At 36.5% G+C, this 15317-nt stretch overlaps 1 protein-coding gene across 4 annotated transcripts in view; it reads right to left on the reverse strand.

Moving 5' to 3' along the window:
* Positions 1-15317, reverse strand: part of LOC137252723 (ecdysone-induced protein 74EF) — a 674751-nt gene that overhangs the window by 340410 nt on the left and 319024 nt on the right. Inside the window, exon 4 of one of the 4 annotated variants that reach the window (XM_067788789.1) lies at positions 10474-11311. The exons of the other annotated variants lie outside the window; for them this stretch is intronic. Within the exon in view, the coding sequence (XP_067644890.1) occupies positions 11205-11311 (107 nt within the window). The 3' untranslated portion in view covers positions 10474-11204. Of the gene's footprint in view, positions 1-10473; positions 11312-15317 lie in introns of those variants that run through there. 4 annotated transcript variants of the gene reach the window in all.

Below are 15317 nucleotides of genomic sequence, written 5' to 3' on the forward strand. Positions count from 1 at the left end.
TGATTAAAGTACTAAAACCTTCGTATAAAAATCGAGTGAGTACCATAAAAAAAAATTTATATCAGGTTAAGGACTTGTATTGATGTTTTTTGAAAATGTATTTGCATTAAATAACGACTTGAAATATAACTGAAAACTTAGTTTTAGTAATTTTTTTTTTTTTCAAATATATTTTAAAACCTTTCGCTGTACAGCTGTGCGGGAAATTAAATTACTTTGGTCATTTATTACTAAAGTTTAGTAGAAATAATGTAGAGATAATAAAGTAGAGATTAAAGCCATTACCTGGAGCAAGGTTGCATACGGTCACAGGCGAGTATAACAAAGTCCAGGGAGAAGTGATATGCGAAGTCTTAATTGGGAAGGTCATGGTTCTACACAAATTCATTGTGGCAGAAATTGTTGATGAAGCCATATTGGGAATGGACTTCTTGGTTGACCATGATATCAAGATCGATATGCAGAGAAGGGTGACGCGTTATGAGAACCAGGATGTACCGCTTAACTTCAGTTTGGAAAAAGGGTTGAGCAGTAAGCGAGTGCTGGTGGAGGAGATTCGACAGAGACCACGAAAGTCAAGGAAAGTAGATCGAACAAAGGTTGATGGAACAAATGGGCCAAACAAATCAAAACCGATGGTACCTGTGAGAGAAACACTGGCATTGAAAAGTACTAAAAAATGTTGGATTAATTAAAGCCTTCTAAAAAGCGCTATGATGGAAATGTATTATCACAGTTTTAAAAACTGCCCTCTATGAAAAAATGATTAAAGTACTGGATTTCATTGTACATACGTAATAAGACTAAAAAAAAAAAAACAAGTAAGGAAGGCTAAGTTTGGGTGTAACCGAACATTACATACTCAGTTGGGAGCTATGGAGACAAAATAAGGAAAATCACCATGTAGGAAAATGAACCTAGGGTAACCCTGGAATGTGGTTGTATGACATGTGTATCAAATGGAAGGTGTTACTGAGATTTTAAGAGGGAGTGGGCATTAGGTCTATAGGTTGACGCCTTTTCGAGATGTCGCCATTAGGGTGGGCCAGGGATGACTCTAGAATGTTTGTACGATATGAGTATCAAACGAAAGGTATTACTGAGCATTTTAAAAGGGAGTGGGCATTAGGTCTATAGGTGGACGCCTTTTCGAAATATCGCCATTAGGGTGGGCCAGGGGTGACTCTAGAATGTGTTTGTACGATATGGGTATCAAATGAAAGGTGGTAATGAGTACTTTAAAAGGGAGTAATCCTTAGTTCTATAGGTGGAAGCCTTTTCGAGATATCGCCATAAAGGTGGACCAAGGGTGACTCTAGAATGTTTTTACGATATGGGTATCAAACGAAAGGTGTTTCTGAGCATTTTAAGAGGGAGTGGGCATTAGGTCTATAGGTGGACGCCTTTTCGAGATATTGCCATTAGGGTGGGCCAGGGGTGATTCTAGAATGTGTTTGTACGATATGGGTATCAAACGAAAGGTGTTACTGAGCATTTTAAGAGGGAGTGGGCATTAGGTCTATAGGTGGACGCCTTTTCGAGATATCGCCATAAAGGTGGACCAAGGGTGACTCTAGAATGTTTGTACGATATGAGTATCAAACGAAAGGTGTTACTGAGCATTTTAAGAGGGAGTGGGCATTAGGTCTATAGGTGGACACCTTTTCGAGATATCGCCATTAGGATGGGCCAGGGGTGACTCTAGAATGTTTGTACGATATGGGTATCAAACGAAAGGTGTTACCGAGCATTTTAGGAGGGAGTGGGCATTAGGTCTATAGGTGGACGCCTTTTCGAGATATCGCCATTAGGGTATTAGGGTGGGCCAGGGGTGACTCTAGAATGTTTGTTCGATATGGGTAAATAACGAAAGGTGTTACTGAGCATTTTAAGAGGGAGAGGGCATTAGGTCTATAGGTGGACGCCTTTTCGAGATATCGCCATTAAGGTGGGCCAGGGGTGACTCTAGAATGTTTGTGCGATATGGGTAAATAACGAAAGGTGTTACTGAGCATTTTAAGAGGGAGTGGGCATTAGGTCTATAGGTGGACGCCTTTTCGAGATATCGCCATTAGGGTGGGCCAGGGGTGACTCTAGAATGTTTGTACGATATGGGTAAATAACGAAAGGTGTTACTGAGCATTTTAATAGGGAGTGGGCATTAGGTCTATAGGTGGACACCTTTTTGAGATATCGCCATTAGGGTGGGCCAGGGGTGACTCTAGAATGTTTGTGCGATATAGGTAAATAACGAAAGGTGTTACTGAGCATTTTAAGAGGGAGTGGGCATTAGGTCTATAGGTGGACGCCTTTTCGAGATATCGCCATTAGGGTGGGCCAGGGGTGACTCTAGAATGTGTTTGTACGATATGGATATCAAATTAAATGTATTAATGAGGATTTTAAAAGCGAGTGGCCCTTAGATGTATATGTGAAGGCGTTTTCGCGATATCGACCAAAATGTGGACCAGGTGATCCAGAAAATCATCTGTCGGGTACTGCTAATTTACTTATATATGCAATACCACTAACAGTATTCCTGCCAAGATTCCAAACGCTGTTGATTTCGCCTTGTAGAACTTTTTCATTTTCTTCTACTTAATATGGTAGGTGTCACACCCATTTTACAAAGTTTTTTCCAAAGTTATATTTTGCGTCAATAAACTAATCCAATTACCATGTTTCATCTCTTTTTTCGTATTTGATATAGAATTATGGCATTTTTTTCATTTTTCGTAATTTCCATATCGATAAAGTGGGCGTGGTTATGGTTGGATTTCGGCCATTTTTAATACCAAGATAAAGTGAGTTCAGATAAGTACGTGGACTAAGTTTAATAAAGATATATCGGTTTTTGCTCAAGTTATTGTGTTAACGGCCGAGCGGAAGGCCGGACGGTGGACTGTGTATAAAACCTGGGCGTGGCTTCTACCGATTTCGCCCATTTTCATAGAAAACAGTTACCGTCATAGAATCTATGCCCCTACCAAATTTAAGAAGGATTGGTAAATTTTTGTTCGACTTATGGCATTAAAAGTATTCTAGACAAACTAAATGAAAATGGGAGGAGCCACGCCCATTTTGAAATTTTCTTTTATTTTTGTATTTTGTTGCATCATATCATTACTGGAGTTGAATTTTGACCTAATTTACTTATATACAGTAAATTTATTAAATTTTTTGTTAAAATTTGAATTTAAAAAAAAATTTTTTTAAAAAGTGGGCGTGTTCTTCATCCAATTTTACTAATTTTTATTTAGCACATATACAGTAATAGTAGTAACGTTCCTGCCAAATTTTATCATGATATCTTCAACGACTGCCAAATTACAGCTTGCAAAACTTTTAAATTACCTTCTTGTAAAAGTGGGCGGTGCCACGCCCATTGTCCAAAATCTTACTAACTTTCTATTGCGTCTTAGCGTCAACCCATCTACCAATCTTCATCGCTTTATCCGCCTTTGGCAATTAATTATCGCATTTTTTCGGTTTTTCGAAATTTTCGATATCGAAAAAATGGGCGTGGTTATAGTCCGATATCGTTCATTTTAAATAGCGATCTGAGATGAGTGCCCAGGAATCTACATACCAAATTTCATCAAGATACCTCAAAATTTACTCAAGTTATCGTGTTAACGGACAGACGGACGGACGGACGGACATGGCTCAATCAAATTTTTTTTCGATACTGATGATTTTGATATATGGAAGTCTATATCTATCTCGATTCCTTTATACCTGTACAACCAACCGTTATCAAATCAAAGTTAATATACTCTGTGAGCTCTGCTCAACTGAGTATAAAAATGTACTATAAATAAATTTTAGCTTGAGTGCTAAAACATATACATATATATACAATTTCACTTAAAATACAAGCGTACTAAAAATGTCTTATCTTTTTTTATTACTTAAAGTTTATAAAGTAAAAACAGAAACGAAGACACTAGACCATTGTTAACCAATTGCAAATACCCAAATGTGTTACTAAAATTGATACTAATTTATCATTGACTGAAATTCTTCGATATCGTTTATACTTAAACTAATTTAGAAAAGTGATTTCTAGTACACATGTATTTTAAGTAAAATAGGATTCGTTTTTAGTATCAAAGTCAAAAATTTATTATTAGTACGACTTTTTTTATTATGTAGTAACAAAATTAATAATAATTTTTCATTGATTTATGTTGTTTTAGTGTCTTCGCTGTTATCTAACATTTCTAACACCAAGTTATCTTACACTATTCCACGTTATTGATGTTCCGAAGCAAACGCTGTTTTTTTTTAAATTTTTTATAATCAAATTTTCATGCTTAGCATTCCAAATGAGTTTTACAGAGCATTCAATGGACTACGTGCGGGGGTATGAAAGCAACCTGTCGCCTTTTGAAAATCGCAATTTTATTACAACGAAATTTCTGGTTTTGCCTTATTAAGCTGAGTGCGTGCGGAAGTTGCCACTGTCATTGCCAACGTGACAACAACAACAATAAAGAAAACAACAACAACATAAGGAGCTGTATTAGTGAACAACAACAAAAGTCTACAAATATTTCTATTGTCATTGTCGAATTGGCGGTTAGCGCTGCACAGAATAAAGCGAAAAATACGATATTGCAGCACACGACAATTTTGGTGTAAGCATTACTAAGTTGCAAGTAAAATTCTGTTTTCTTATTTACTTTACTTTAATACTTCTTATATTATCGCTACACATCTTCTGTATACCACACACTGTTGCCATGCGATTGTTGGGCGCTTGTTTTTGTCACTGCTTCGATTTCACCGCTTAGTACACCTCAAGGATTTCAATTTTCCTTTTCAATTTTCTCTCCCTCATAATATGGCGTTTTTCCTTTGTGGCATGGCTCATGGCGTTGCTTATGTTGCAATGTCAATTTTAAGCTGTATTTTTCAGTTGCATTTCAGGCTTTAGGTTTTTTTATATTTTATTTTGCTGCTATTGCTGCTTCTATGCTTTAGCACATCTCCCCCGCTCTCATTTTTTCCCTTAATTTAATCAACTGAAAGCGCATTTTCAGCTTTTCCTGCTTCCAATTTCTTTTACTTCAAAGTCTTTTTGTTCACATTTTTTCTCTATTATTCTGAAAAGGTCCTTTGCCTTATCGCTTCTTCTTTTATTTTTTTATCGCTTGCACACTTTCTCACATTTATAACACTTCTTGTGCTGCACAGTGGCGTATCTCAGTTGATGTTTTCTTCCAGCTGCAGCAATTCAATTTGGTTCAACACACTTTCCTCATTTTAAGGTATCCACAGTCTCGTGGATCATAGAATTGATGTTCACCCGGTATCAGTATCGCTTGTGTCTTATAGTCTTTTTCCCCTGTATCACTCCCCATACCAAGCAAGCTATGCGCCTTTCCGCTCTGTGTCACAGGCAGCGTATCAAATGCAGCACTTTCAGGTTGCATTTTTTCTCTTATAAACAATAATTACATTTCGTTTCGATTTGCCGTTATTTTTATGTCTTCTTTAGCTCATTTTCTCTGTGCTTTAAATGTTGGAAAGGAAAATCTAGCACAAAATGTTGTTAGGAGTTTGTAATATTAAATTTTCTACATTTGCACATACATATGGATTTTTATTATTTTTTTTGGGCAAACCTTATTAAATAACAAGTAAGGAAGGTTAAGTTCGGGTGTAACATTACATACTCAGTTGAGAGCTATGGTGAGAGCATAAGGGAAAATAACCATGTAGGAAAATGAACCGAGGGAAACCCTGGAATGTGTTTGTATGACATGCGTATCAAATGAAAGGCATTAAAGAGTATTTTATGAGGGAGTGGGCCATAGTTCTATAGGTGGACGCCATTTAGGGATATAGCCATAAAGGTGGATCAGGGTTGACTCTAGAATGCGTTTGTACGATATGGGTATCAAATGAAAGGTGTTAATGAGTATTTTAAAAGGGAGTAATCCTTAGTTCCATAGGTGGACGCCGTTTCGAGATATCATCATAAAGGTGGACCAGGGGTGACCCTAGAATTTGTTTGTACAATATGGGCATCAAACGAATGGTGTTAATGAGTATTTTAAAAGGGAGTGGGCCTTAGTTCTATAGGTGGATGCCGTTTCGAAATATCGCCATAAAGGTGGACCAGGGGTGACTCTAGAATGCGTTTGTACGATATGGGTATCAAATGAAAGGTGTTAATGAGTATTTTAAAAGGGAGTAATCCTTAGTTCCATAGGTGGACGCCGTTTCGAGATATCGCCACAAAGGTGGACCAGGGGCGACCCTAGAATTTGTTTGTACAATATGGGCATCAAACGAATGGTGTTAATGAGTATTTTAAAAGGGAGTGGGCCTTAGTTCTATAGGTGGATGCCGTTTCGAAATATCGCCATAAAGGTGGACCAGGGGTGACTCTAGAATGCGTTTGTACGATATGGGTATCAAATGAAAGGTGTTAATGAGTATTTTAAAAGGGAGTGGGCCTTAGTTCCATAGGTGGACGCCGTTTCGAGATATCGTCATAAAGGTGGACCAGGGGTGACCCTAGAATTTGTTTGCACAATATGGGCATCAAACGAATGGTGTTAATGAGTATTTTAAAAGGGAGTGGGCCTTAGTTCTATAGGTGGTCGCCTTTTCGAAATATCGCCATAAATGTGGACCAGGGGTGACTCTAGAATGCGTTTGTACGATATGGATATCAAATTAAAGGTATTAATGAGTATTTTAAAAGGGAGTAATCCTTAGTTCCATAGGTGGACGCCGTTTCGATATATCGCCATAAAGGTGAACCAGGGGTGACTATAATGCGTTTGTACGATATGGGTATCAAATGAAAGGTGTTAATGAGTATTTTAAAAGGGAGTAATCCTTAGTTCCATAGGTGGACGCCGTTTTGAGATATCGCCACAAAGGTGGACCAGGGGCGACCCTAGAATTTGTTTGTACAATATGGGCATCAAACGAATGGTGTTAATGAGTATTTTAAAAGGGAGTGGACCTTAGTTCTATAGGTGGATGCCGTTTCGAAATATCGCCATAAAGGTGGACCAGGGGTGACTCTAGAATGCGTTTGTACGATATGGGTATCAAATGAAAGGTGTTAATGAGTATTTTAAAAGGGAGTGGGCCTTAGTTCCATAGGTGGACGCCGTTTCGAGATATCGTCATAAAGGTGGACCAGGGGTGACCCTAGAATTTGTTTGTACAATATGGGCATCAAACGAATGGTGTTAATGAGTATTTTAAAAGGGAGTGGGCCTTAGTTCTATAGGTGGATGCCGTTTCGAAATATCGCCATAAAGGTGGACCAGGGGTGACTCTAGAATGCGTTTGTACGATATGAGTATCAAATGAAAGGTGTTAATGAGTATTTTAAAAGGGAGTAATACTTAGTTCCATAGGTGGACGCCGTTTCGAGATATCGCCACAAAGGTGGACCAGGGGCGACCCTAGAATTTGTTTGTACAATATGGGCATCAAACGAATGGTGTTAATGAGTATTTTAAAAGGGAGTGGGCCTTAGTTCTATAGGTGGATGCCGTTTCGAAATATCGCCATAAAGGTGGACCAGGGGTGACTCTAGAATGCGTTTGTACGATATGGGTATCAAATGAAAGGTGTTAATGAGTATTTTAAAAGGGAGTGGGCCTTAGTTCCATAGTTGGACGCCGTTTCGAGATATCGTCATAAAGGTGGACCAGGGGTGACCCTAGAATTTGTTTGCACAATATGGGCATCAAACGAAAGGTGATAATGAGTATTTTAAAAGGGAGTGGGCCTTAGTTCTATAAGTGGACGCCGTTTCGAAATATCGCCATAAAGGTGGACCAGGGGTGACTCTAGAATGTGTTTGTACGATATGGGTATCAAATGAAAGGTGTTAATGAGTATTTTAAAAGGGAGTAATCCTTAGTTCCATAGGTGGACGCCGTTTCGAGATATCGCCACAAAGGTGGACCAGGGGCGACCCTAGAATTTGTTTGCACAATATGGGCATCAAACGAAAGGAGTTAATGAGTATTTTAAAAGGGAGTGGGCCCTAGTTCTATAGGTGGACGCCTTTTCGAGGTATCGCAATAAAGGTGGACCAGGGGTGACTCTAGACTTTGTTTGCACGATATGGGTATCAAATGAAAGGTGTTAATGCGTATTTTTAAAAGGGAGTGGGCCTTAGTTCTATAGGTGGACGCCTTTTCGAGATATCGCCATAAAGGTGGACCAGGGGTGACTCTAGAATGAGTTTGTACGATATGGGTATCAAATTAAAGGTTATAATGAGAGTTTTAAAAGGGAGTGGTGGTAGTTGTATATGTGAAGGCGTTTTCCAGATATCGACCAAAATGTGGACCAGGGTGACCCAGAACATCATCTGCTGGATACCGCTAATTTTTTTATATATATAATACCTGCCAAGATTTTAAGTGTTTTTTATTTCGCCCAGCAGAACTTTTTCATTTTCTTCTACTTAATATGGTAGGTGTCACAACCATTTTCTAAAGTTTTTTCTAAAGTTATATTTCGCGTCAATAAAACAATCCAATTACCTTACCATGTTTCATCCCTTTTTTCGTATTTGGTATAGAATTATGGCATTTTTTTCATTTTTCGCAATTTTCGATATCGAAAAAGTGGGCGTGGTCATAGTCGGATTTCGTTCATTTTTCATACCAAGGTAAAGTGGGTTCAGATAAATACGTGAACTGAGTTTAGTAAAGATGTATCGATTTTTGCTCAAGTTATCGTGTTAACGGCCATGCGGAAGGACAGACGGAAGACTGTGTATAAAAACTGGGCGTGGCATCAACCGATTTCGCCCATTTTCACAGAAAACAGTTAGCGCCATAAAATCTATTCCCATACCAAATTTCAAAAGGATTGGTTAATTTTTGTTCGATTTATGGCATTAAAAGTATCCTAGACAAATTAAATGAAAAAGGGCGGAGCCACGCCCATTTTTAAATTTTCTTTTATTTTTGTATTTTGTTGCACCATATCATTACTGGAGTTGAATCTTGACATAATTTACTTATATACTGTAAAGATATTAAATTTTTTGTTAAAATTTTACTTTAAAAAAAAATTTTTTTTTAAAAGTGGGCGTGGTCCTTCTCCGATTTTGCTAATTTTTATTAAGCGTACATGCAGTAATAAGAGTAACGTTCCTGTCAAATTTCATCGTGATATCTTCAACGACTGCCAAATTACAGCTTGCAAAAATTTTAAATTACCTTCTTTAAAAAGTGGGCGGTGCCACGCCCATTGTCCAAAATTTTACTAATTTTATATTTTTCGTCATAAGTTCAACTCATCTACCAAGTTTCGTCGCTTTATCGGTCTTTTGTAATGAATTATCGCACTTTTTCGGTTTTTCGAAATTTTCGATATCGAAAAAGTGGGCGTGGTTATAGTCCGATATCGTTCATTTTAAATAGCGATCTGAGATGAGTGCTCAGGAACATACATACCAAATTTCATCAAGATACCTCAAAATTTACTCAAGTTATCGTGTTAACGGACGGACGGACGGACGGACGGACGGACGGACGGACATGGCTCAATCAAATTTTTTTTCGATCCTGATTATTTTGATATATGGAAGTCTATATCTATCTCGATTCTTTTATATATGTACAACCAACCGTTATCCAATCAAACTTAATATACTCTGTGAGCTCTGCTCAACTGAGTATGAAAAATTTTGTTTGAATTAAAAAAAAGTAGTACTACTATAACAGTACGAATTTTTTTTGAAGGAAAGAAAAGAAGGCATTAGGGTTAATGGGTTAGTAATTAACTGCAGGACTTTTTCCAATCGAAAACAAATTTCAGTTGATATAAATTCATAAAAAAGTGGATTCGTAATAAAACTTAGTACAAATCTTTTTAGAAAAACTTCCATCAAACTAACAAGTATAAAAAAGCTTACTTGAAATTATAAACAAAAAATTAATAGATAATTGGTGCGATATACCTACGAAGAGATTTAGGCCGAGCTTCTTTCCTAGTTTGCGTTGTGCCCCCTTTTAATGTTCCCTGAAAATAGGCGGGACGGAACCAACGTGTTTTATGCTGATCACGCACCACACCACGGCGGCCATGTTCATATTTGTTGTCTTGTAGATTGAGTTTTTAGGACACAATATCTCTACACCACAGCGGCCACTATGCTTATAACTATATTAGCTCCTAAAATCGTAGAAATGTTGAGTACTAATTTGGTCTAAAGCAGATGTCGGAGCGACTGTGAAATTATAAACAAAATTTTAAGTTTTATCGAGAGAAATAACTCAAAGCAGAGCAGTAGTTAACAAACTGCTAAGTGAGAATGGTCGCTGCAAGATTATGTGCAATAAATTCTTCTGCAATAAAGAATCAGTATGTACAGACGAACAACGGTCACACTTGCTCCTAAATTCGTCTGATACCCAACATTTTTTATTAAATGGTTTTGAAATATGTTGGGGATAAGCTTGAGATAATTTTAAGATAATTTTGTACCTATGACCATTCCATTGTGGTTATTTTAGGGCAATTTCCGGATTATTTCATTACTATTTCTGAATAAACTTCTGGATTATCTTTGGTATATGATTCGGGCTGTTTCAACACTATCTAAGTGTTAATTTTGGTACTATTTCGAGATATTTCTGGGTCATGAAGGGGCCTTATATGTATCATTTACATATTATATCCGCATGTTATCTGCGTTTTATGGGCTGTTTCGGGCTAGTATGGCACAAGCAAACAACCACCAAGTGATATTACCCGCTGTTCGACTGTGTGCTTTTACTACTGTATGTTATTGAATCAGCGTGCAGAGACAGATTGATACTCATGCATTTATTGGTTTTAGAATATATTCAGGATTATTCCGTCAACATTGTGTGACTATCTTGGTTTCTTCAGGGTTTTTTCCCCGGTTGTTTCAAGGCTATTTCGAGATATGTAGTTTTGTTTTTTTTTTTACTAATTTGAGTTAATTTCCAGATTGTTTTTGAGGTTGCATCTGCGCTCTTTCGGCGACATTTTGGAGATAATTAGCGGACCCATTCGTAAATTTTTTGGAGATCGTCAATGGTTTGCACTATCTACATTTTCTATGCTGTTTTGGAATAGTTTTTAGTGTAATATAGAATCCTTTATGGAGTCAATCTATACACAAGTGCATACTAAAGCGCAGTTTTAGCAACACTGGTTCATGTGACTAAAATAACTTCTTAAAAAAGCTTACTATTTATATTTTGTAATTTCGAACTACTCACCGCGATATTGGACAAAATTACAACGGATGAATTTATATTATTTGATTTAAAGTTGAGCTTACCTGAAAAACGAAAGAAATATACGATTAATAATAGCCAACACAGAATTTTAAGATGATATTAACTTAAGCTATTATAATTTCTGACCACAGAATTTTCAGTATTACGGATGGGTGACATCGAAGTCAAAGTAAATATTAATTTTAAATTAAATCGTGTCCTTTAGCGCTACTTATTTATAACGTCTGTCATCACAGTGTTAATATGTATTTGAAATGACTTTTTCATGCACCCTTTTATGCAACATTAAAAAAATGCAGTATACCACGACCGTGACGTTGTTGTCGACACAATTCATCACTTAATTGAGTTGGTAAACTGAAGTTGTACAACCTCTTACACCCCCTCTCCAAATCACACTATTTATTTTTATCTGTAGTACATATCAATTTATATACAACAAAAACTTCTTTGTTTAAGTATCAACGGCGTCAGTAATCCCATAATGAACAACAGTTATGATGCATGCATTGCATTTTAAATGTTCCACTGTCAATGCTGACAACGCAATGTGTCAGTTGAAATGTTGCTTAAACTTGCATCTTTCTCGACCCTAAATCTGTAAGCAAGTAAGAAGCCGCACATAAAGGATGAAGTAAACAATATGAACAAAAAAAAGAAAATGCAACGCAATGCTCATTCACTGGTCACGCTCAACTGCCAATTGTGTGCTACCATAACTTGCAACACGATGCATTGTGGCAGCACGTCTACCAGAGCAATCGGCAATCAGTCGTACTTCCTTGCATACAAACACTCATACACACAATGGCACGCAGAAGTGCAAATTTGCAAATTTATTTACATTTCTCTATGTACATCAGTTTGTATGTACGGTTGATTTCTTATTTACATTCACTCAAGAAATTTCGTTCTTCTTTGCATTTCGATTGTGTATATAGTAGCAGTGATGCACAACTTTGGCAGCAGTTTCTAAATAAACACAGCATAGTTGACTGAGTTGAGTCTGGGACAGAGCTGAATTTAAGAGCTTTGGAAAACTTTTTATATGTAATGTGTACCGGAGATCTGAGCTGCCTGGAGTGAAGGAGAAACATGTTTCACTGCACGATGCTCACACCTGACTTGTAAATGGAAGTCAGCAGCTCCTATAAACAACATTGTGCATATCAACTCACCGGGAGATTTTTTAAGCCAAGTAGCATTCCATTCAGACAAATTTTAGTAAAATTAATTTTTTCTTGGTACTTTCCAACTAAACAAACCCAAGGTCACTACTTCTCAGCTGATGTGAAACGGTTTTGTTAAACTTAAAAGTTGTCTCTGTTCTGGCATGCCGTTTCTATTTTTATACCCGATCTGATGTTATAGATGAGTATAACACAAGAAGCTCCATTTTTGTTTGAATAGAAGATTGAACAAGAAGCAAGATCCAATTAATTCCAAATCTTCTGGTATAAAAGTTGATACGCTGCTACACCAATCCGCTTCTAAATTACAAAAGCTCAGTGTGTCATCAACAAAAGAGGATTTGCTGAATTTCTCTCATTTTTCAAATTGCAATTTCTTTGATAAGCATCCTTTATTTAAGATTTCAGCTCTATAGTTTAATTATGGATAGCTTTCTTTCGATATCGAGACCTATTTAACAATATAACATCCTGTCATCTTATAAGGATAGGGCAATTTTTAACCGCTATGACTGTTTTTTTTTTTTTTCAGGAAATTGATGGTGAGAAATGAATCAAGTGTTATGAGACAGTCATCGTGTTGCACAACGCCATTCTTTCTGTTGTTTTCCTACGCAGAAAATGTGGTCTGAAGCACAAACATCAAAACATATGCAAAACTAAATATCAGATTATCACTGCTGTTAAAAAGTACATCACATCACTTATGTATAGATCACATGATCATTCCTGCAAATATATACGAATTGATATCACTAATTGTGTTGAAAAAAAGTCAAGATACTGAAAATGGGACTGCTAGTGGAAACAGGAGACTGAAAATAAAAATAAGCTGAAGATGGATGAAGAATATCAAAAATGGTAGTAAAGATAGAGATAATGGAGGAACGAAGACTGTAGGAAAAGAGTAGGAAGAAAGACTGAAGATGATTAAGGAGATTTCAGATGGAATAGAAGTGACATATAATGAGAAACGGAGACTAAATATACCTAGATATGGACAAAGTATTACCAAAATTAGAGTAAAGATAAGGAAAATAGTCTTAATATGGACAAATGAGATTGAAGATAGGACAAAAGAGACAGATGATGGAGAAGCAGAAGCTGAAGAAAAGGAAGATGGAGAAAATTATGCGAAAGTATGGAAGAAGAAGAAGAAAATTAGCGTATTACAAGGAGACTCTTCAGTCCGAATAAATAGTAGTAAAAAGAAGCAATATTGAAGAGTAGACTAAAAGTGTGAAAGAGTGAATACGCCAAAACTGGATTTGCTTTAAATCAAAATAAGCAGCGTTCGAAGGAAAAATATTTCCGTGATAACTAGTTCCCTTCAAAAAAAAAAAAAAAAAAATACTATCTGCCCAACCGTAAGGCAATTACTTTGATTCTCGCTTACTATTAATTTCACAAAGAAGAGAGGACATTTTAATGCATAAGAAAAATTATTTTGAGTTTCATAATTTTATTCAAGGTAAGTGGGAATTGAGAGCAAACGCTTACAGATGCATAAACCTTATTTGCATAATTATCTATCGCAGGCAGTCACTCTGCGAATTTTACATATTCAAGTAGCATTCAACCATAACCCATACTTTGCTCGTATATATTTTACAAGTAATTAGCATTAATTTCGCTAAGTGATAATCCCATGCTTATGCATAATAGTGAATTGGCGTTGTATGCCGGTGCAATGTTCAACTGGAGTGCCAACTTCGTAAGACCATTGGGCTTTGATGCCGACAAGTGCGCCAACATGCATTACAGTAGCTCGAATTACATTAAAATTTGGTATGGGCAATAAGTCGTACATCGATTGCTGCACTTTGTTAAAAGCAAATTATTGCTATTGCCCTTCAAACATGCAGTTGCTGCTGATATTTAACTGAAGTTAATAAAGTTATTTGCATTTTATATTAGGAAGTGCAGCCGAATACAGACATACCAACACAAACGTATAACTGCGTATTGTATGGATATGAAAACTAGTTGTGTTGGCATTTTCTGTGGGTGGCAAACTGATACTGGTTGGGCCAACACATCAAGCTCGCTTATGAAGTGACCAAACTATGTATGTATGCGTGTTGATATGACTGCGCTTTTTCTTTTTGGTAGCCACGTTTCTGCGTGAGTCAGTCGTTGAGTGAAAATTGCTTTTAATTCATTTATAATTTCTTAATAACAGGCAAATATATTTTATGCACTTTGAGAGAAAAGCGCAGCAGTTACACATTTAAATACATACTGTCCGTACATACAGTACTTACATATGTTAACATGCTTTGCAAATGAGATAAGTATATTTATGCTTAACAATGTAATTGTTGTAATTTTACTTGTATGGTAATTACTTATATATCCTACAAAATTAATTTGAAAGTTGCAATTGAATATGCGATCGAGTGATATTTCGACCGAGTAAATTGTATGGCAAAGGCAAAATATAATAACAATGATACGTACAAAAATATTCGGATGATCGATTTTGGCGAAGATTTGAAAATATTAAGGCATATTGCATGATATAAAGAATTTTTATGAAATTCCAATCACATGATTTCATTGTTCAATATCACATCACATTCTAAGTAGCTTTTGACTCGAAGTCAAGTGGCATCACCTTTGTAACCTTTGTTCACAACACCGTTTTTCGAAATTACGTACATTGCAGTTCTCTGTATAATATATGGAAGGGCGACATCACTAAAAAAGTATTTGCACGAAAAACAGAGGAAGTCTACCCTTTTAAATAAGCCATGTATGTGTGCAGTGAATGTGATTGAGATATGTTCTCTGCTTCTTCTGTACAATGTTATATTTTTTGGTTACTGGTTTTTTTTTCTGAACGAAGCTTACAATA

This window comes from Eurosta solidaginis, chromosome 5 (assembly GCF_040869045.1).
Source record: "Eurosta solidaginis isolate ZX-2024a chromosome 5, ASM4086904v1, whole genome shotgun sequence".
Taxonomy (NCBI): Eukaryota; Metazoa; Arthropoda; class Insecta; order Diptera; family Tephritidae; genus Eurosta; species Eurosta solidaginis.